The following is a 21,335-nucleotide window of genomic DNA, read 5'->3' as shown; positions in this document are numbered from 1 at the left end:
AGTTTGTTGGTCAACTGCTATCTCGAAACAAAGTTTCACAAAAAAATCAGGGCGAACCCCCCCCCCCCCCCCTTAAACAAAAGGAGGGGGGTCTGGAAGATGCTGACGTCATTGGGGAGGAGGGTGATAAAATTGGCCAAAATCTTGCTGATGTCATATGTGAACGTTCCCTTGCCGTGAAAATCGAAAAGAAATGATACAGTGGCATTAGAAGAAAAAGTCAGAAAAACACTAACAATAATCATGAACAATTATAAGCTTCATCACATATCACTACTAAAATTTTCAAATTGAAAATTGACGTTTAATTGAGGCAACTAACAACTGACTAAGATTCTTTTAGTTTTATAAATCAATTCCATATTAAGTTTGAAAAGTAAAACCCTAAGCATCCAATACCTTTCGTTATTACTACTTTACTACTGACGAAGTGCATCTAATGATACACCCAGAACTTAGATAATACAATATATCATGCTACTAGTACTACTAAAGATACAGTAGTTTTAATAAACCATTTTAAACTTATCAATAATATTGAAAGATAAAGAAAAAAAACAACATAAATTTAAAACACATATTTGGCATACCTAAAACACATATTTGGCAAGTCTAGCTGCCCTACAAATAATATCGGGTATTACAGAAGAAATACAGTTGAAAGTTTACAGAAATACAAATGACAGAGCAAGTCTTGTCAAGTTCGAAGCTTGCACTTTTACTCATGAAAAATCGCACGTGCTACGCTAACTTGCACGTGCAAGTGAGTACAGCACGTGCAATCTACAAGTTCGGCACGTGCAGTTTAAGAAAGCCCGGTACACAAAATAGCGACGCCCCTTTCGTAGAACTTGTCTTGGTCAGTTCTAAAGTTGAGGGTTTCAACGAGAGTGGTGCGAGTGTTGTTGAGATACACAGGCAGGGTGATCTGGGGGTTTAGTTAGTTATCTATTAAATTATATATTAAATTGCATATAATATAAAGCGATTATTTATGTCAACTTTAACCATGAAGTGGATTCTGGTGGAGAGGTGGTACTTATTGCTTGACAGTCATACTGATTTTGGGATTTCATTGGTCAATAGTGAAAGCTGATTGGTTAATTGCTGTCATGTGTCAAAAAACCGTGCCTCTCCTCCCAACCATATAAATGTTAAATTCACATCTATTAAATATAAAATCACCTGTTTGCCGGATATCTGAATATCCTGGTCCCTGACCCAGCTAATCTTAGTGTACACCAGATCCGTCATGATGTCCTCAGTAATGGTTAGCTTCCCGTCACTGTGCATCGCCCCCATCAGCTTCAGACCGGATATTCCAAAGCTGCTGTTGTCCAGCTCAACTGGAGCGTTGTGAACGGAGACCTGAGTTAGTTTGGGGTCACGTCGCGTGGGTTACTTTGAAGATTTCAGTTATCAAGATTGGGAGAATATCAAGATGGGGGGGGGGGGGGGGGGGGGGGGGGGGGGGGGGTGTGGAAACGTGTGAGAATTAAGTTTGATCTCGGACCTTCGAGATTGAACAAGATAGACTCCTCAAGCAAATGTTGTTAGCGTGCACTGTATGGCGGGTGTACCCACGCGCTTATTTACAAGTACGGACGTGCCCATTTGCACGTGCAGTACAAACCTGTAGTTTGAGTTCCTCAAGAGAATATCCCTTACACTGAGCCACAGACTGTCTTGTAGCAGTGAAGTAGGCTTCTTGCGAGAATAGGCCGCCTGATAATATGGTCACGTTAAATGTGAAAGTTAACGTTTTGATGTTGCTATTTGTTACCACACTTTCACTTTCACTTTAAAATTTAAATCAGTGTTACCACACTTTCGCTTTTATTATAAATATTCGTATTAGCTGTCGATTCAAAATCTATTCAGCGCTGATACTTAACATAAATTGAATAACATCAAAATGCATAATAATCCATCGGTAAATTAACAAAAAAGAACCCTACAACTAATTGGCTACGAAAAAAATATACATTTAAAAAAAAAAACAAATAAATAAATAAATAAAATTTACCCAGCCAAACGGACATCTCCTTCAGGGCAGTCTGGCCCTTCTGTGCTGCCTCTACAATCGTTTGTAGCTGTCTGATCCTCTCGGAGAAGTCAATGATCCAGGGGTTAATGGTTACCCCTGGTACGTTGTATCTAAGCCACGATTTAGGGACTATTCCCTTCTGTAGGTCTGAGAGGAGTCCACGTATGTAGTTTGTTTGCTTCTTTTTCAGATCACATACCTGGTAGAAGAAGGGTTTAACGTTTTTGTAATTAGTCTTCTTATCTTTAAAGGGAGTGCCGTGTTTATAAGCATATCTGGAAGCTAATGCAGGATTTGGAGTGCTCAATAAATTATTATATCACTGCGCGGAAAAGGTAGGGTGAAGTGTGAACGTGCAATAACGAGCAGTACTTCGAGCGCACACGCAGAACACTGACAGCGCACGTATAGAACGCTGACAGTGCACGTGCAGAACACTGCACAGTGCACGTGTAGAACACTTCACAGTGCAGAGTGCACGTGCAGAACACTGCACAGTGCACGTGCAGAACACTGCACAGTGCACGTGCAGAACACTGCACAGTGCACGTGCAGAACACTGCACAGTGCACGTGCACGAAATTCTTAGCACCAACCTGAGAGATATCGTTGAGATCAGTAAGAACAGTTTTGAGGAGGTTACGTCCAATAGTGCACTCCCGTTCAAAGAACCGATAAAGTGGATCCTTGATGTTCTCGACTGTTCGTTTTAGCGTAGCAAGCTCCTCCTGTAGAAGTTAGGTTAACATTTCTGAAATACGAGAGTTAATTTATAGTTTTCACTAATTACAACACTACAAATTTATTACATTTATTGGGTATTATGTAACGTGATGGAAACCCTGGCTCAGTAACATGAAGGCTTCGTTTTAATATTAAAAAAAAAGCTCTAATACTAGTACAGGGTGGCCCAAAATAACTAGGTTAAATTGTGAAAAACAACTTGAAATTTTGGGAAAGCACTTCAATTATCAAGCCATATGTGTCTAGAAACTTTGAAGTTCCTAGCTGAAAGCGTTCCCACTTTATGGTGACAATAGTGAAAAAGAGGGAGTGGCGTGCCACACCAACTGTAATTAATTAAATTTGACGAAACTTTCAGTAAATCTACATATTATGTTTGTCCCATATCTACAATCTCTGAAATTTCTGTGCAATTATAAGAAGAAATACGTGAGTTATTAAAGGGTTGCGTGTGGGCAGTTACTTCTGGACCACCCTGTAGTAATAGTATAGAATTATTCTTTGGCTTTACGAGAACAGTGAATCCTCGGTTTATAGTTGAATTAATAATACTCAGGAGTACAGATCCCAGTTCATTTTGTAACGGAGTTTTATATTAACAGGAAACGATGTAACAGAGTCGATATATTTTAATGTTGCCATGGGGTGGCAAGTCCCCATACAATACATCGTGGTCCGGTAGTTTCATTGCGTCCGAATATATTTGTTGTAGTGTCTGGTTACTGGTTTTATGTGCATGTGACTAGTGCATACATGCAGAATTGAAACTAAATATGTGGCTGGGAATATTTCTTTATGTCCCAGCAAAAGGGGAATCGCTTCAATTTAACCAGCAATAAATTTAACAAGTAATAGAATTTTATCAATTTTATATCAATAATAATTGTATATCAACATGAACTAAATACTAATTTATCTTCTATATTTTTTTTTCTATGCTACAAATATATATATTTCTCTTCTATACTAAATATGTTGACAGCGATATCTAGAAATTTTTGATTAATACCCAATATAACAGGTTAATCACAAATAAATGTTCAATCAGATATTTTTTGGTGTATGATGTAAAAACAAAAATCGACAAGCTACCATGATATAATATGAAAACAAGGATGGCCATAAATAGAGTTTCTGGATGAAAAAAACCATTGAAAAGTGGATTCCAGGGTCACAGTTCTTGTTGCGAGTAGTATCAATTCCTCCAACTTATTGCGTAGTCTTTAAAACAAGATATTAAAGCTGTCTTGGTATCAATCTGAACTTTCTTTCAAAGTTTCATCATTTATTTTGTGATCCATATTTAACCAAATCCAGTTCAGCCAGCTTTTCACAAACAGCCTCCTGAGGCTTAGCAGCTCCAGCGTTAGAAATAGTATCAGAGTTCTCGTACATCATAGTTGCACCGGGGTAAGTGGTCCATTTATCATCAAACTTCTTATCCCGAGAAAACCTCTTTACCATCTCAATGTAATGTGATTGGAACTTTATGTCCATGTTGGTAATAGTAGGCGGTTCTATGCCATCTGATTCATACCCGAAAAAGGCATATGAATCATAAGCATGGAAAGGTGCGAGAGCAAACGAAGGGCTATGACTGACATAAAGTCTGTAGATATCCCGGTTAGTTGCAGCAGACATACCCTCTGCCACATCGTTGGAAGGACATGTTGCTCTCATGTCAGTGGTCATGTGAGTCCATATCATGGTGGGGTCTTGGTCAGGGTACAGGGCTATAACTGTATCCATCACATTTTCAACATTTGAGATCTCTTCGATGAGTGGTTCCAGTTTAGCTTTCAGCTGATCTTCTGTGTTAAATGGTGGTACAAACGGCCACAACCACACGTTGTATGTTTCCGCAGCTGTGTTGGACACTATGATGGAGATAGGTGAAGTTGGGGTGAAGTCAGCCTCCTTCAGATCCCGGGGAGATACTGTAACCACAGTTGGATCCACCATGATAAGTCCTACATACTCACCTCTCTCCCCCCCAGACATAGGAAACTCAAAGTAAGCCCCCCCACTAGTCATGTTCACTCCTCCTTTCCCTGAGAACTTATTGGCTGGGATGTCTAACAGACATTGTTTCCGACCTGCAAGATCTTCTTGCGTGCACCCGGCTCTGTCAAGCAGCTCTCTCTGAAAATCATTTCCTTGTTCGTGTGTGAATCTCATCTCTGGAGCGGGGCTTTGGGCGATAGCTGCGTGGAACTTGTTGTTAGCTAGCGGGGATGAGACTAGAGCAAGGACAGCTGTGGCACCTCCACTCTCACCAATCAGGGTTACTGAGCCAGGGTCTCCTCCAAACGCTGCGATATTATCTTGTATCCAGTCTAAAGCTGCGATCATATCTCTGATACCGTTATTAGCATAAACCCCTGCTTCCTCATCCCACAGCTCCTCCACTGAACTGAAACCAAGGAAGCCCAACCTGTAGTTAATGTTAACAGTCACAGCATCAACCTTATGGGTAATCTCAGAATCAAAACTGTATCCAACTGCCTCCCCATACCCAGACATTAACCCGCCACCATGGATCCATACAAGCACAGGTTTGGACTCCGTCACGTCACTAGACCGTACAGTTAACACCAAACAATCTTCAGTCCCCTCCCCCGAATCAGCCTGGATACACGTGATAGCAATGTCATCTTTTGCTTTAACCTCCTGTCCTGGGTCAGATATCATGTGCCTAACTGGAGGTCTGAACCTTGACTCTCCTGTAGGCGGTTCAGCGTAACGTATATTGTGGAACTCGTGGATTTTTGTGTTTCCATCGTTTAGGGTTACTGTTTTTCCAATGACCTTCCCCGCACTGGTTGTTCTTACTACGATGTCGTTGTTCTTGTAAAGGAGGAGGATTAGGAGGATTATTGCAATTGAGACGGCCACCAAGAAGACGAGAACTACGGACAGTATCTTACAGTTTTTCTTCATTTTCGTCTTTTTGTCATGTGTATACTGTGTGGAGGGGAAATGTATTGTTAATATATAACAAATAACAATGTTATTTGAGTGGAGGGAATTTTATTCTAGATGTAAAGGCAGAAAAGAGGGTGGGAAAATGCAAAAAAACACACAAAAAAAACACAATGAAAACACAACGAAAACTCAAAGAATACAAAGAAAACAAACGAAGACGCAGCCTACACAAAAGCATTTATAAAGCTGACAAGCTGGCTGAATACTCTAATAGGAAGTAATTTGCCAAATTGGAATTTAACATGATACTATCGTCGTGATTAATTATACGAGCTTGTGATCTGATGAGGGAAGAGATTTACCTTGTATGGTAATAAACCTTACCTTATATGGTAGTATTACCATTGAAGCTAAATTAGGTCATTTGGAAAATTGGAAAATAACAGGTTTTCACGCTGTAATTCATTGGAAGAGATCGTGATTATAAGAATAACATGTTGAAAATTACATCCCCAAAATATAAGCTGATTACAGCTCAGAAATTGTACCGTTATAACAAACCAATGCCAGCCACAACCCTTCACTTACAACGTTTTATCAGGCACAGCTAAACTATGAAATACTAAACTATGTACATAATAATATAATATATAACCACTAACCAGTCATCAAAACACTGATACTTAGTCAACATACTCAGCCCCATACAGTCACCAAGCGCTGTAGATCACAGCGACAAAATCAAGCTAATTCCAGAAAATCAAACGATGCACGTACCACTATTTCCAGTCAAAAATGAGCCGGATTTAGTCGAGAATGACCGGGATAGTGTTTCAGCTAACGACCGTATCATGTGCTAACACAAATATTATCTAACACTGGCTGATTCAGATGGGGACGAGACTACCTAGCACGTGACACAAACCGCCAAAACACGTGCTAACCACGTGCTAACCACGTGCTAACCACGTGGCACGTGCTAGCTCTAAGTTGTAGACGGGCTGGTAGGGCTGGTGTTCGGAGCACCGCACAGAATCACAACTTGTGTGAGAGCTGTGAGTGGAACAGGTGGGACGGGAGTGTTGTTAAGTCTTTAAGTAAGTTACCCAGCAACACTGGTAACTGGATACTGGTTAGTAGATTAATTGATGGTTTTGTACCACAAATGTGTCGCTTCTATTTCACAGTTTCACGGTCTCTGATCATTCCCTTTCGATTGTTTGAATCAGTAGCCTAATAGAACATTCTTGACTAAAATTCATTGGTCTAACCCTAAAGTGGTGTCAAGACTCAAGAGACTAAAATAATTATTACCTATTTAATTCGCGTTTTTGACACCACTTGGCGGTCCACATTTTGGGCACTAAAATTCTCATTCCTTGGCCAATTTTTTATTCTTTCATGCTGATTTGAAGACCATATAAGCTTTTGAACCAGTCAAAAAGTTCAAGTTTGCGGAAATTCGTGTTAAAGTTGATGCCGTGGTGTCAGTAAAATGGTAGGGATATTTATTATATATCGTCTCGCTTTATATATAGTAAGCTATATTCGAACATTTAAAATATAATTTGGAACATTACAGTAACGTTATTCAAATCTCAAACAGAAAAAAGTATATTTCAAAGCTTTGTGTTTTGATCATATGATCATGAGTGTATAGTGTATAGTGATTTGAACGCTTAGACACGTTTTCCTTTTTTTTCTTATCATAAAATAAAAGCAATATCGAGAATATTTCGGAAATAAATCTAAGATGAAAACAACACCTACAATACAAGATACAAGGGCAGTTTTTTCCCGCAAGTTGGGATGGCCTGAGGTGTTTATCTCCTTTTCCTTTCTCAAGACATGATAAAGTTAACCACATGGACAGCCCTGACTGTAGCAGTTTTTGCTGTTTTGTTGATTTACAGCCTCAGCGAGGCCTCGTAAGTACATTCTTAAATTATAAGTTTCCATTTACAATGAAACCCGAATTTACCAGACCCGAATTTCCAGCTCATTTTCCCTTTCTCCCAAACTCTGCAGTAAATCGGGGTAAAATTACTGTACATAGGACAGTACAAAGAACGGAGACACATTCCTATGATAGAAACATTTTAATAAGCATGTTGAATCTGCATTTCATTAATCATCTCATTTCACAGTGATAGAAGAAGGGCGGTAAGCTACGATTCTAGGCGAATTAAGATTCGTAGCAGTGGTAGCTCGGATACTGATGAGCTTATCATTCCACTTATCGCGGTAGCAGTCGTAATCGTCGGCGGTTTAATGATTGTTTATTGCTGCAATTGTAGCTGTTGTGAGTGTTGTGATGGGCATTACGGCGGGGATGGCGGGGATTTCGGCGGGGGTTACGACGGAGGTGACGGCGGGGGCGGAGGTGACGGCGGTGGCGATTGAACAATGAACAGTGTAAGTAATTTGCATAGTCTGAAGTTATAGTCTGAAGTCTGAGCAATTTTGAGTTGATTCGGGATAAACTATTAGTATGTAATAAGGTTTTTAAACGAAATTAGATCATGTTGTATAGTTTTATAATTTTTTGAGTCTTTAATGTAGCTTCTTCTTTGATGTAGTTTCTTTATAATTTTATACATTTTACCCTGGAAAGAAGCTACATAGTACATACAGTAACCTATTCATTCTGAATAATGCTTAGAATTGTTATTAGAATTGTTATGGACAAGAAATAAGCTTGCAACTGTCTTGTGTCTAGAATGTAATGACAATATTATATTTATAATATGTGTATGTAATTTTATCAACAAACTAAGATAAAATCATATAGTTTTATTTTGTGTAATCAGGTTTGCGTAATCACAAACCTTCACAATTTTGCCTCAGGGGTAAATAGTATAATGAGTACAATGGCGACGGTCGTGCTTGCCAGCTCTGTGATAAGGGTCATTACAGTACATGTACATACTTAGTGTAAATTCTAACGATTCGCCCTTAAAAAGGCCTGTTTGTTCTTGATATATTTCTACATGTTGTATTAAACAGTTTAAAAAATTAGTTAAGTAATTAAAATTGCATCATATTATGGCCCTTATTTCAATATTTCATGCATGAAAATCGCTCATAAAAACAGAGTTACAAAAATAAAATGCGTGCAATTAATTTTGCCATCCATATTTGACCAAGTCCATTTCAGTCAGCTTCTCACAAATGGAACCTTGGGGTTCAGTGCTTCCAATGTTGGAAATCTCATCAGTATTCTCGTAAATCATTGACTTCCCGGGGAACGGGGTCCAACCATCATCAAACTTCTTATCCTGAGCCAGTTTTTTCACCATGTCAATATAATGGTTCTCAAATTTAATGTCTGACTCCTGTGCTGTGAACGGAAGAAGAGCACTGTTGTACCCGAAGAACGCTATTGAATCGTACGCATGGATAGCAGGAATGCCTACAGAGGACCTATGGGTGATGTACAGCCTGTAGATATCCCTGTTAGCAGCACCAGACATGGCCTCTGCTACATCGTTAGAAGGACAGGTAGCTCTCATATCACAGGTCATTAAGCTCCAGATGGTGGTGGGCTCGGTGTCAGGGTACAGGGCAATTGCTGTTTCCATGGCATTATCTTCATCTGTTAGGTTTTCAAAAAGAGGCTGCATAGCTGTTTTCAAATCAGCTTCAGAAGCAAAGGGCGGGCTAAACAACCAACTCATAACATAGTTCTCCTCCGCTAGGCTAGAAACAATGATGGGTAGAGGTGAGGACGGGGTGAAGCCAGCTGATTTCAAGTTCCTAGGAGTCACAGTCACAACAACCGGATCTATCATTACCAGGCCGACCACTTCAGCGTCCTCAGTCTGGGATTTAGGGAACGTGAAATACGCGTCTCCGTTAACAATCTCGATGTATTCCCTTGAGAATTTGTGGGCAGGTAGGTCTAACAAACACTGTTTCCTGTCTTCAGCAGCTTCCTGGGTACAGTTTGCTTGGTCTACTATCGTTCTCTGGTAGGCATCTCCGTTAATGTGTGTGAATCTCATCTCTGGAGCGGGGCTTTGGGCGATAGCTGCGTGGAACTTGTTGTTAGCTAGCGGGGATGAGACTAGAGCCAGTATAGCTGTGGCACCTCCACTCTCACCAATCAGGGTTACTGAGCCAGGGTCTCCTCCAAACGCTGCGATATTATCTTGTATCCAGTCTAAAGCTGCGATCATATCTCTGATTCCATTATTAGCATAAACCCCTGCTTCCTCATCCCACAGCTCCTCCACTGAACTGAAACCTATGAACCCAAGCCTGAAGTTGATGTTAACAGTCACAGCATCAACCTTATGGGTCACCTCAGCATCAAAGCTGTAACCCTGCATCATCCCGTACCCTGTAGCTAACCCTCCACCGTGAATCCACACCAGAACTGGTTTAGAACCAGTCAGATCACGTGACCGGACACTCAGCACTAAACAATCCTCCACTCCAACACCTGTATCCGCCTGGACACACACCACGGGTGTTTCGTCACTAGCTTCCACACCCTGCTCAGGGTCTACCACCGGTCTGACTGGAGGTCTGAACCTTAGCTCTCCGATAGGAGCCACAGCGTAGCGAATATTGTGGAACTCGTGCATTTCAGTGACGTCATCTTTTAGGGTTACTGTTTTTCCGAGGATTATTCCAGCGTTTTTAGTTCGGGCTTGGATTGGGTTCTTGATGTTGTCTTTGACGACGAATACCAGAAGCAGGGCGAGCACTACAAAGGCTAGGAAGAGTAGGATTGCGGAGAAGATACCACATGCTTTTCTGCTGCATCCCATCTTGAGGGTATCTGGTATTGTGATTAGTCAGTCCGGGTGTTCGGAGTTTGATCTTTTCTTGTGATTTATTTTAACGATAAGATATAGAGAAAGACATTAGAAATCATTTACAAGAAAAATAATATATAAGTATTATGTATTGAAATGAAATCTAAAATAATATCCGAGTTTCAAGATTTAATTCCGATTTAATTCCGATTAATGAAATAAAAGTAAAAAGAAAAGAACAAATTATTACCAAGTTCAAGAAGAAGGAAGTATGAAAATTAAACAAAATAAAGGTAGCATTTAATTTACAACGATGGGCATTGAAAAAAATGTTGCTGTCAGACAGACAAAATGACTGAAACTCATTTGTTAAATGATTCAGCGACACAAAATAACCATATTAGGATCAACGCAATCCGACGTTTGACAGATTACGATTTGAAAGATCACTAATAAACTAGTTTATCTATAAACTAGTTTATTGATAAACTAGTTCGTTTATAAACTAGTTTAAAAGGAGAGCAAGTCCCCGTGTCCAATGAGGGGACAGAATAGAGCTAGCTCAGTAGCAGCGGCAATATTTGTGTAATTGTCTTCGTGTAACTATAATATGTAAGGTGTATTATGTTCTGAACAATTTAAAAAATGTATTCACATGTAACCCAAGCTCAGTAGGCAGTAAGTTAACACTAGTTGATTAAACATTGGTCTGTGCTTTGTAACGCAAATTGTTCTCACACAAATTCTAAAAAATGAGGACAGTTAAATAAAACTAGCTCCTTGTATGCTCCTAAATAGAAGTTTAAGTTAGAACAATACCCTGGTCCCTGAACCTTAAATAATAGTCATTATAATACAGACGGTTTCCCGGAAGAGGAGAATAACATAATGTTCTTAATTATTACTTTTATAGCATTTAAGATATTGAATACTACTGAGTACCAAAGCAATGAATACTATTATGTACGTAATGTAAACAATCAAAACCCCGATTTACCGCAAACCCCAATTTACCGCGTCTTTTTCCTTTCTCCCAAACTCCGCGGTAAATCGGGGTTTACTGTATTGGGTGTATTATGTTCTAAGACAATGGATAATACTATGTTCTAAGACAATGAATACTACTATGTTCTAAGACAATGAATACTGACACTGAAAAAAGGAAAACCCAGCAGGGATTAAGATGACTACAAGTAAGACCCTGGAATGAAAATAAAATATATTTCTGTGCGTAGTCTGATCAAGTCAGACTGGGTGATACCTCCAATTAGGTAAGTGTAATGACGTGGTACATACCACACAGATACACATCACATCATGGAGTTAATGATATTGATATTATAATCAGAGTGTAGTTTATATCAGAGTGTAGTTTATATCAGAGTGTAGTTTATATCAGAGTGTAGTTCATATCAGAGTGTAGTTTATATCAGAGTGTAGTTCATATCAGAGTGTAGTTTATATCAGAGTGTAGTTTATATCAGAGTGTCGTTCATATCTGAGTGTAGTTTATATCAGAGTGTAGTTCATATCAGAGTGTAGTTTATATCAGAAATAGGAACCCGAGTTCTCTACAAACTCATTATGAGTTAGGAGCTATGCTAAGTGGTAGATCTATTCACTCCCCAGTCCCCTAGAGTGCTTAAGCTTAGGAAACTAAACGAGTATATATAAATATATTATATACATTTTCGCATTTTAAGATATTTGGAAATTTAATGATTGGATCGAGTCAAATCTTACTATATATAAAGCGGGACAATATATATGGATATATGGATGGATCCGTGCCATTTTACTGACACCACGGCATCAACTTTAACGCGACTTTCCGCAAAAACCGTAAAAGATATACAACTTAAACTTTTTTGACTGGGTCAAATGCTTTAATGGCCCAATCAGCATGAAAATGTAAATTGGCCCAAGGAAATAAGAAATTTTGGTGCCAAAATTTGACTCCCAAGTTGTGTCAAATATCAAAACGCGAATTAAATATTTAATAATTATTTTAGTCTCTCGAGTTCTTGACAACACTTGCGTTAGACTGGTTCCTGCTAGTTATTATAAATGCTTTTGTATATAAAATACGTCTGTCCTAAAAAAAATGTGAGCCGTAGCTACCTACGACTTTACGAGACATATTTAAATGGTACGAAAATCATTTCGTTCCGATGTAATCATTTTTAAAAAAAAAGTTACCGGGAATTATGTCGAATATAAATATGTCTCGTAGGTACTCAGATTGACTACGATATTCAAGCTAAAAGAGATTGTCTCATTCGTGGGATTTTTTTTTTCAAAAAAGTGATTGGGATTGTTGCATCAGCCATTCAATTCAAGTCAAAACATGATTTTCACGTCTAACGTGATTCTCGGAATCAAACGTGACTTCACGCACAGAATTCTATTTCCTTAAAAAACCCGCATTCCACAAGCATGATCTCTGGCGGGAGAGAGCGCAGAGAGAGGGTAAAACGAAATTACCTCTGGTACCGGCAGAGCCTAAGTCTCTGTATCAAATTAGATCTCGTATATATTTTAGATAGAGCTGTTGCGGAGATAAATTACCATCGATAAAAGATATGCCTATTTTTTAAACTAAAAAAACAAACAATTCCTCTAGTTTTGTCGGCAATATATCGAAAAAAACCAGTGCCCTAACACTTACCGTTTTCTTGATTAAGTGGTTTGAAAAAATATACGCGACCGACATCGCTTTTAATCGGCTAATATTAACTAGATGGAGTTTCTAGCATTTTCGAAACCACCAGTATAAGCAATTCGATATTGATTGGGAGAGGCCTCTAAGAATCGGCAACAGACTCTGCGAAGGAGTAATTACCGTATACCATCTGCAAGTTACAGGTCTCAAATACGAAACATGGCTGTGTTAGAAGACCCCCCCCTCCCATTTAATTAATCAATTAATTACCATCCTTTAGGTTTGAAAGTTCGTAGTTGGCACCACTAAAAAACCTTCACATGTTTCCTTTTAACGTACAAGAAAAAATCGAATACAAAAAAAAATATTTAGAATATGAATCGGCTATAAGTAAAAAAACACCTTGGAGCCATATAATGCACCCCCCCGCCCCCTGTATAACAGAAATAATCCCAATTCGAGCTGGACGAAAACAAACAAGACAGGATAATGGCAGAGTGAGTGGTATGCATATCTTCATGTTATATTTCTAGGAAGATAAGTTATCTGGAGGTAATCTAACTGGGACTGTTTAAAAACCTCCGAGTGGTTAAAGTACAGTTCTCGGCAGGCCCCAGAGTGCCGTTGTATTTTTTATTGATTTCCTATCAAACTTAAAACAAATAACCTTAGTAACGTATAATTAGAAAAAGTATTCGAATTAATTAGTTTAAGGTTCAAAATTGTAAAAAGTGCTTTTTCCGGTTTCAAATCGGTAGGGAGCAAAGAATTGAAATAGGAAGTACAAATACAATTGGACACAGAGGGACTCATACCGGGCCCAGAAAATTCCCTTCTCGGCCCTGGGTAAATACAAATACAAATTAAAAATAGAGATGTTGTCATGGCGGGACAGCTAATCTTGATTTTTCATGTTATAAAATAAACCAATCTGGTAAACTGATCCATCTGTTAACATTCATCACACAGACGTTTTATTTCAGAAGTGCAAACTGATCTATAATAAAAGGCACTGTGAGCAGAAGCATGGCGCATGCTAGTGAAACTTGTCATGCACGAACAATATTTATATTCATAGCATATTAATGTAGCACACCGTCATACGTTATAGCTCGCTAACTGCTAAGTGGTTCATCATTATATACATTGATATATTATATACATTATTATACATAATATATACATTGACATTAATACATTGATATAAATAAAAATATTTTTACAAGAAACAGTGTGGTGCTGTAGAATTAAGATTCTCAATTCTGAATCAGTGATTGTTTTATTGCTTTTAGTACTATCCTTATGTGGGGATAAATACCTGATTTATGAGCCCCCACTCATTATAAGGAATCAAGTGAATTTTAACAGGGTCTTATCACGGGTTATTACGGGGATATTACAGGTAACACCGGATTTTAGCTACACACACCCGCGAAACTCAAGAGCTCTAACCATATCAATAATCAAAACTTGGGGATAACAGAGAAAGTATAAGAATTAACAAATTAAAGATTACAAAAATTACCTTGGGTATGATAGCCAGCCAGTCCTTGACACTTCCGCAAGGTGCTTCATCAGGCCGGTACTAGCGGGACGCTCCTATACACTCTTGTTGTTCCTCTGACTCTCCACACTGAAATCAAAACTGGGGGTCCCAGCGTTAGTCCCGGGGAAAGCCAGTTTGCCGTACATTTAGGAGGACAGAACAAGATGTTTCCTTGTGTTTGGAACATTAAGGAGGACAGAACAATATGTTTCCTTGTGTTTGGAACATTTAGGAGGACAGAACAGGATGTTTCCTTGTGTTTAGAACATTTAGGAGGACAGAACAGGATGTTTCCTTGTGTTTAGAATATGCGGTGACAGAACGAGATTACACGTAGGGTTACAGACAAATTTAGTGACATTGGGAATAGTAAATTATTCAATTTCAAGACACATTGAGTATATTTTTGAGAAAAAAGCATGCATGCGTAGCAAAAGCTTTGCGCAGAATTAGCATAAGCAGTAGAGAAAGTAAGATATATACGAGGAAGTTTTTACAAGGAAGTATGATAGATGATGCTAGTAGTGGGGAAGCAAGGCACGTCAAATTGACAACTTGAACTGATTTTGATGCAAGATAGTCTGACACAAAGTCAAAACCACCACAAGTTTCAGAGTTCCAACTCTGCTACTAGCAACACCTATCTAGGATACATAATACCACAGATAGGACCGACAGAATGTACTGCGCTTATCATGCTTCTTCTGCGCTGATTACAGCGCAGCAGCTAGCAGAAGAAGCAGGTATGAAGTAATATCGGCGGATCTGTGTGAAGGATAAATGTGGATTCAGGTGGGGAGGTGAAGCATAATCTTTGACACGTGAGAGAAATTATCGAATCAGCTTCGGCTTTTGACCTATCAGCTCTCAGAATCACTGTCATGTGTTAAATAAAATGCTTCACCTCCACACCAGAATCCACATTTAGTCTGAAGTGGTTAGCGTGAGAGGTGGTGAAGAAAGGGTGGTGGATGAGAGAAGGTTCTAAGAAGGTGCTAGATGGTTTCTAGGAGATTTAGATTGTTTTAGAAAGTGCTTACTCGTTGAACCTCATTGCTGTGAAATAATGCACATAGATTGAGATTGCGAGCATTTCCAACTGGTAATTTGCACTTTTTCGTTTTAGCGCTTCAGAGTTGTAGTTATTCCTGAATTTCGATCACGAAATTTCAACGCGCTATTTCTTTCTTTTTAGTTTTAAGCGACTTCAGACTTCAGAGATGTCCTTATCCTGAATTTCGATCACGAAATTTCAACGAGGAATTTCTTTCTTTCTTATTCTATGAAAACATTGGGTCATCAATAGAAACTCCATTGATCCGTTTAAAATATTGCTGTCTCGGAAAATATTTTAGATTCCATATGGAGTAATGATAAAAATCCCTTCCAACTTCAATATAAGCAACTAAGGGTAAGTATCACCATCAAAAGATTTACCAATAATTTTGTTTGGCGTTGAGTTCGATGTTTATCAACAAGCAGCGTCTTGTAAATATATACGGTAGGTTCCGCTTAGATGTTTTCTTGTGTTGGAATATAATCAAGGTTTATAATCACACCTTACGTGATAAGTAGGATATTCAATATCAATAACCTCCCTTACTTAAATAAAAAGTTAGATATATCATTGGCAGAGAAACGTTTTGTCAAAATTTTCGGTACGACAACGTAGTACGTGTTTCATTAAGGTTTATGCGCGGCGGTCCGCCCACACTGTAATTGATGCAAGATTATGTTACAGTTACACAAAGCTATAGTGTGATTTATATCGCCATTTCAAGTTATTGCGGTCGTGCACAAATGTTGCTGTGGAAAGTGTGTAGATACCAGCTGAAAAAAAAAAAAAACTCTCCCCCACAAAATAAGCAATCTGACTCCCACATTCAGCAAGGCTACTGAAAATTGATGAGCCTGTAAGTTACTGGTAACTGTAAAGTAACTTGTAAACTGTAAGTAACTTGTCAGTTACTTATGAGTAGTTGTAAGTAAACCTGTAAGTGAAGAATGTAACACATAAAAAACAATCCCGTTTAATGAAGAAAAGTGCGTTAAAGTTCAGATATAAAGATGCATTTCCCTTAAAGCAAGAATAAAATAAAGGTACGTTGGTGTCACAAAAAAATGTCACAAAGACCCGTTTGTATTTGTACATTATACATTACACAGCGTCAATTGTACAAGAAGCATGTACAAGGTGCTTTGCGAGAGAATCTATGACACACATGAAACAGGAATAATGGTTGATCAGGTATGGCCTTTATACGTCTTACCACAGCCACTAAACCGTGCCCATACGCGGCGGGGGGGGGGGGGGGGGGAGGTACACTGTAGTGTAAGTGTACCCCCCCCCTACAGCGTCCGTTAGAGGCCGTATCTTATCTCCATTTTCCCATACACTAAATGAAAGAGCACAGCACCGCAGCTATATATAGCAAATATAGCTGTAAAGATTAAAGATGTTTGAAAGACAAGTAACATTACTTTGTTTACGTGTTCCATAGTACACCACCATCAATAACCCCAAACGGAGTATTTACATAAATTTAGGTAATTATGCGACAGAATTAATTAATTAAAACTCTAACATGTATCTATGATATCACACATTTATTGACACTGGCAGTGACTGGCGGTTGTAATAAAGTTGAGCTGTGATCCTGATACCGGTCATTTAACCGGTAACATGACCACAGCCCTGAAAGCTTGGTGAAGAAAGAGGGGGGGGGGGAGGCGGGGGTTTGCAAGGAGCATTGTTCACTATTGACTGTGATATGTAACTAGAAAACAATATCCCTCGCAGCCCCCCCCCCCCTCCCCCTAAATGTTATCCCGCGAATAGTTGCTGGACTAAAAATATGTTAAAAGACATTTGAAGGTTTTTAGTATCGTAAGAAATTGCAGGTTTCTTTTTCAAGCAGGTTTATGAAAACATATTTAATTGATAACTTTGTTTTCTCAGATCCTTTTTAAATAGCATGACATATTAATCTTCTTAGTCTACATAGCTTGTTATTCAAAAGGGGGGGGGGTTTTTTAGTGTTACCAATCAAATTTATAAATAAGAAGTGTTTGGAAGGTGTCTTCTTCTATTGCACAAAAGGCAGCAGCAACTATTCACGGGTTAACTTAAAAAGTAAGTTTAAAATAACAGAAACAGTTTTGTAACTGCTTCTACTCTGAAAACATGAATAAACTCAAATATGCCATTTGACCACGGTAAACCACGAGCTCATTTTTGATCTCTGTAAATACAGCTGACGTTCACACGACAGGGTTTACACGGACAATTCCCTGGATATCACGTGACAATTTGGTGAGTCACGAGTCAGCTGGATCAAGTTTTATTCACACTTGCACTCGTGTGATTGCAATTGAGAATCTTGTGATTTAGTGATTGGAATTGAGGTTATGAGGGATTTGGGATGACGTTTAAACTTTATTATATCACGTGACAATCCATTGACGTCACGTGACAAGCCAATGAAGTCAGTGACAATACCTTCACCACGTGATCCTGTCACACGACACTTACTTTGATAAGCAAGGTCCTTCATCGTCCGTCACAGCCTGCATCTTCAGCAACTTCTGCACGAAGGAGTTAGCCTTGGTCTGGAGGATGACCTGGTCAGCGTTATTGGGCAGTCCCAACCAGGCAGGGGTCTGTGTGTCCGGTAACTTGTGCATCCAACGGAGGAAATCTTCTCTTCTGTGGAGGGAGAAGAGTTTTAGATGATGTCGTGGTTAAGGCTTGGTTAAAGCTGATTATATTATGGTGAGTAATGGATAATTTGTTTTAATTTCAATGTCTTGAAAAAGTACAGTTAAGCAGTTCGTTATCAATAAGTGAATTATAATTAATAATTCATTATTATAATTGATTTATCAATTATTATAGTTAATGACAATTAGTAATAATTTACAATAATTAATGACACGTGATCTCACCTCAAACCGTCAGGTATAACAAGTTTATTCCCAGACTCGTCCACCTTATCTACTAGAAGGAAGTCAGATTCGAATGTGGCAGGCTGGAAAATACGCCTGAAGGAATTTTAGTTTTTACCTTGTTGCAAGTTTAGTTATTTAATTGTTGGAAAACTCGGAGTGGCATTAAAATCCACAAAGCAAGTGTAATTGGTATAATTAGTGTAATTAGTTGTAATTAGTGTAACTAATCTCCTTAACTTACTTGACAAAGTCGTTCATGAGAAGCTGGTCAAAGTTGTTGTCGATGCGGCCCCCATAAATACTCTGTGACATGAGAGTACCTAGAGCATCCCAGGGAATCTTGTTGGGTGGTAAGTTGTCTCTACCTGAACATTCGGTAATTAGTTAATAAGTTTAATTAATTGGTTAAGAAGTTTAATTGGTTGTTAGTTTTTATATCTGAGGGTTTCTTCGAACTATTCTTTGCTTTTTACAGAACATCAACAAGCAACCAAATTGGGACCAGTTAAATTAGGGTATTTTAAAATGTCAATCAAGTGGCAGAATGTAAAAAGCTCGACTATGAGGGTAGACTTTTGGGGTTGTCGACCCTAAGTATACCCTAAGTGAGGGCTTTATAGAAACGCCAGTATCAAAGGTACGAACCTTCAGCAGTGTCGTCGATCTAGCGGTCAATGGTATCACAAGCACACTTTAGATCAGACTCGTTGAATTCGTACTTCTTGGACCAGCCAAGCGGTGTGTCCTGTATTGGTGTGGATGACGTCACGGGACAGTGTGATGATGTCATGTGACAGTGTGATGACGTCACGTGTTTTACACTAAAAAATCACTACAATTCTATTAGAAGGGGGTTCTGTTGCATTTGTATAGGCGAAAAAAAGGAAGATGGTAGTTGTGAGCGCGTTGAAATTTGTTATGGCGGTCACGTGACAATATAATGACGTCACGTGACAGTTTGACGACGTCACGTGACACGACGTACCTGAGTCTCTCCTGGATGATGGCGTGGAACCAAGCCAACAAGAAGTACATCCGGGCCCTTTCGTTAGGGGACTTGTTGACACGGTTAGCGGAAGATACGTGAATGTACGCACATATTTGCTGATACATGAGGATGTTCACTACTTGCATTTTTGGCATATTTATAAATTAACATATTGAGATTTTTAATGATATTATTAAACAAAACCAGATTTTGCGCAAGGCGACGTCTGGCTGGAAAAGAACGATAAAAATGGATGAGGATCGCGATTTCATAACAATATAATATCGTCAAGTGAAAACATGATGACGTCACGTGACAATACAATGACGTTACACAATAACCACCACTCACCATCTGGAGGCTCGAATGTAAGGATCCTCCCTGCCCTGAGCAGGTTAACAGGTATTTTAGGAGTAACCTCCAGAGTGAGGAAGAGGCGGAAGTTAGGGTGAGCTTTTAGAGCGTGTAGTTTCTTCTCTAACTGTACTAACCAAACCTGGATATTATTTGTTAGTGGCTTGTTAGTGACTTGTTAGTGACTTGTAGGACTTGGTGGGGACTTTTAGTGACTTGTTGTGACTTGCTAGTGACTTGCTTTAGTGATTGTTAGTGGCATGTTAGTGGGGGCATGTTAGTGACTTATTATTGACTTGTTTGTGGCTTGTTAGTGCTATTATTGATTGTTAGTGACTTGATAGTGGCTTAGTATGATTATCTCGGCAACCTTAATCTGGTAGTGACTTTCTACACATAATTTCCACAAGATATAGTACCTGGAGCTAGATGTACATTCTTGAGCATGACCCACTTTCCGTTCTTGCTGGCAGCATTGATAGCCTTCTCAGCCAGAGCGAACCCTTCAGCACTACACAATGCTATGTTGGAGAGAGCTTGCTTCTGGTTGGTGGCCATGTCTTCTACTCTTCCTGGAGAGAGGTGGTTAGTATGGTGTCTAATTGCTTCATCAAGCCAAAAGTTCTGTTATTTTAGAAGAAAACCAGAGCATGTAGCCAAAGTTTCTGTTATTTTAGAAGAAACAGTGGAATCTAGACAAAAGGTTTTTTTCTGTTTATAATGTTTTTTTTTAAGGTGGGGGATGAAACAGTGGTGTAATGTAGCTGTTATTTTAGAAGAAACAGTGGAATGTAGCTGTTATTTTAGAAGAAAACTGTGGAATGAGCCACGGTTCTGTTATTTTAGAAGAAACTGTGGAATGTCAGCCAAACGTTTCTGTTATTTTTAGTAAGAAACAGTGGGTGTAGCCAAAAGTTTCGTTATTTTAGAAGTAACTGTGGGAATGGTTAGCCAAAAGTTTGTTATTTTAGAAGAAACAGGGAATGTAGCCAGTTTCTGTTATTTTAGAAGAAACAGTGGAATGTAGCCAAAAGTTTACATATTAGCTATGGATGTGGGTGTAACTTATCCATTATTAGAATATTTAGTAATATTTAGCAATCAGCATATTATCTAGCAATATAAACACATTTCAATTCAACCCACACAACAAATCCCACTTACCTGAAGCATCATAACCCGTTACACAGCTGAGCAGTATAGGAGTGTTGGGCTTTATTTCGTTCTTTGTTACAGAGTACAGGTCAAGTTGTTTTCCTCCACAAAAACGGTCTCTCCTATAAATATTTAATAAATATAATTAATTAAAAGTAACATTCATGAGAGAAAAAATAAGATGGTACTCAAACTTGATGAGT

General features: G+C 38.8%; 3 protein-coding genes across 5 annotated transcripts; all 3 read right to left on the bottom strand.

Moving 5' to 3' along the window:
• Positions 1-207: 207 nt before the first annotated feature.
• LOC134824028 (dynein heavy chain, cytoplasmic-like) lies at positions 208-20,117 on the bottom strand. 3 transcript variants are annotated; one of them, XM_063835676.1, is made up of 12 exons: positions 19,968-20,117; positions 19,621-19,739; positions 19,281-19,380; positions 18,877-19,000; positions 18,633-18,728; positions 18,220-18,393; positions 14,667-14,786; positions 2,644-2,775; positions 2,027-2,246; positions 1,634-1,725; positions 1,186-1,368; positions 208-928 (listed from the first exon to the last, which is right to left on the bottom strand). In XM_063835676.1, the coding sequence occupies exons 9-12, from the start codon at positions 2,040-2,042 to the stop codon at positions 806-808; spliced, it is 414 nt and encodes a 137-aa protein (XP_063691746.1). In that variant the 5' UTR covers positions 2,043-2,246; positions 2,644-2,775; positions 14,667-14,786; positions 18,220-18,393; positions 18,633-18,728; positions 18,877-19,000; positions 19,281-19,380; positions 19,621-19,739; positions 19,968-20,117; the 3' UTR covers positions 208-805. The 3 variants fall into 3 exon arrangements, with proteins under 3 accessions (XP_063691746.1, XP_063691748.1, XP_063691749.1); XM_063835678.1 differs by lacking the exons at positions 19,621-19,739; positions 19,968-20,117 and having other exon boundaries at positions 14,667-14,774; positions 19,281-19,373; XM_063835679.1 differs by lacking the exons at positions 208-928; positions 1,186-1,368; positions 1,634-1,725; ... (2 more) ...; positions 19,621-19,739; positions 19,968-20,117 and having other exon boundaries at positions 14,733-14,786; positions 19,281-19,373.
• On the bottom strand, positions 3,805-5,731 carry LOC134824075 (para-nitrobenzyl esterase-like). The gene has a single exon (XM_063835777.1). It carries the CDS (start codon positions 5,729-5,731, stop codon positions 4,073-4,075), a length of 1,659 nt encoding a protein of 552 aa, XP_063691847.1. The 3' UTR covers positions 3,805-4,072.
• On the bottom strand, positions 8,422-10,498 carry LOC134824025 (liver carboxylesterase 1-like). Its single transcript, XM_063835673.1, has one exon. It carries the CDS (start codon positions 10,489-10,491, stop codon positions 8,836-8,838), a length of 1,656 nt encoding a protein of 551 aa, XP_063691743.1. The 5' UTR covers positions 10,492-10,498; the 3' UTR covers positions 8,422-8,835.
• Positions 20,118-21,335: the final 1,218 nt, after the last annotated feature.

The sequence above is a fragment of the Bolinopsis microptera genome, chromosome 12, assembly GCF_026151205.1.
Source record: "Bolinopsis microptera isolate Bmic1 chromosome 12, MBARI_Bmic_1.0, whole genome shotgun sequence".
Taxonomy (NCBI): Eukaryota; Metazoa; Ctenophora; class Tentaculata; order Lobata; family Bolinopsidae; genus Bolinopsis; species Bolinopsis microptera.
This window is presented reverse-complemented; position numbering and strand designations above follow the sequence as displayed.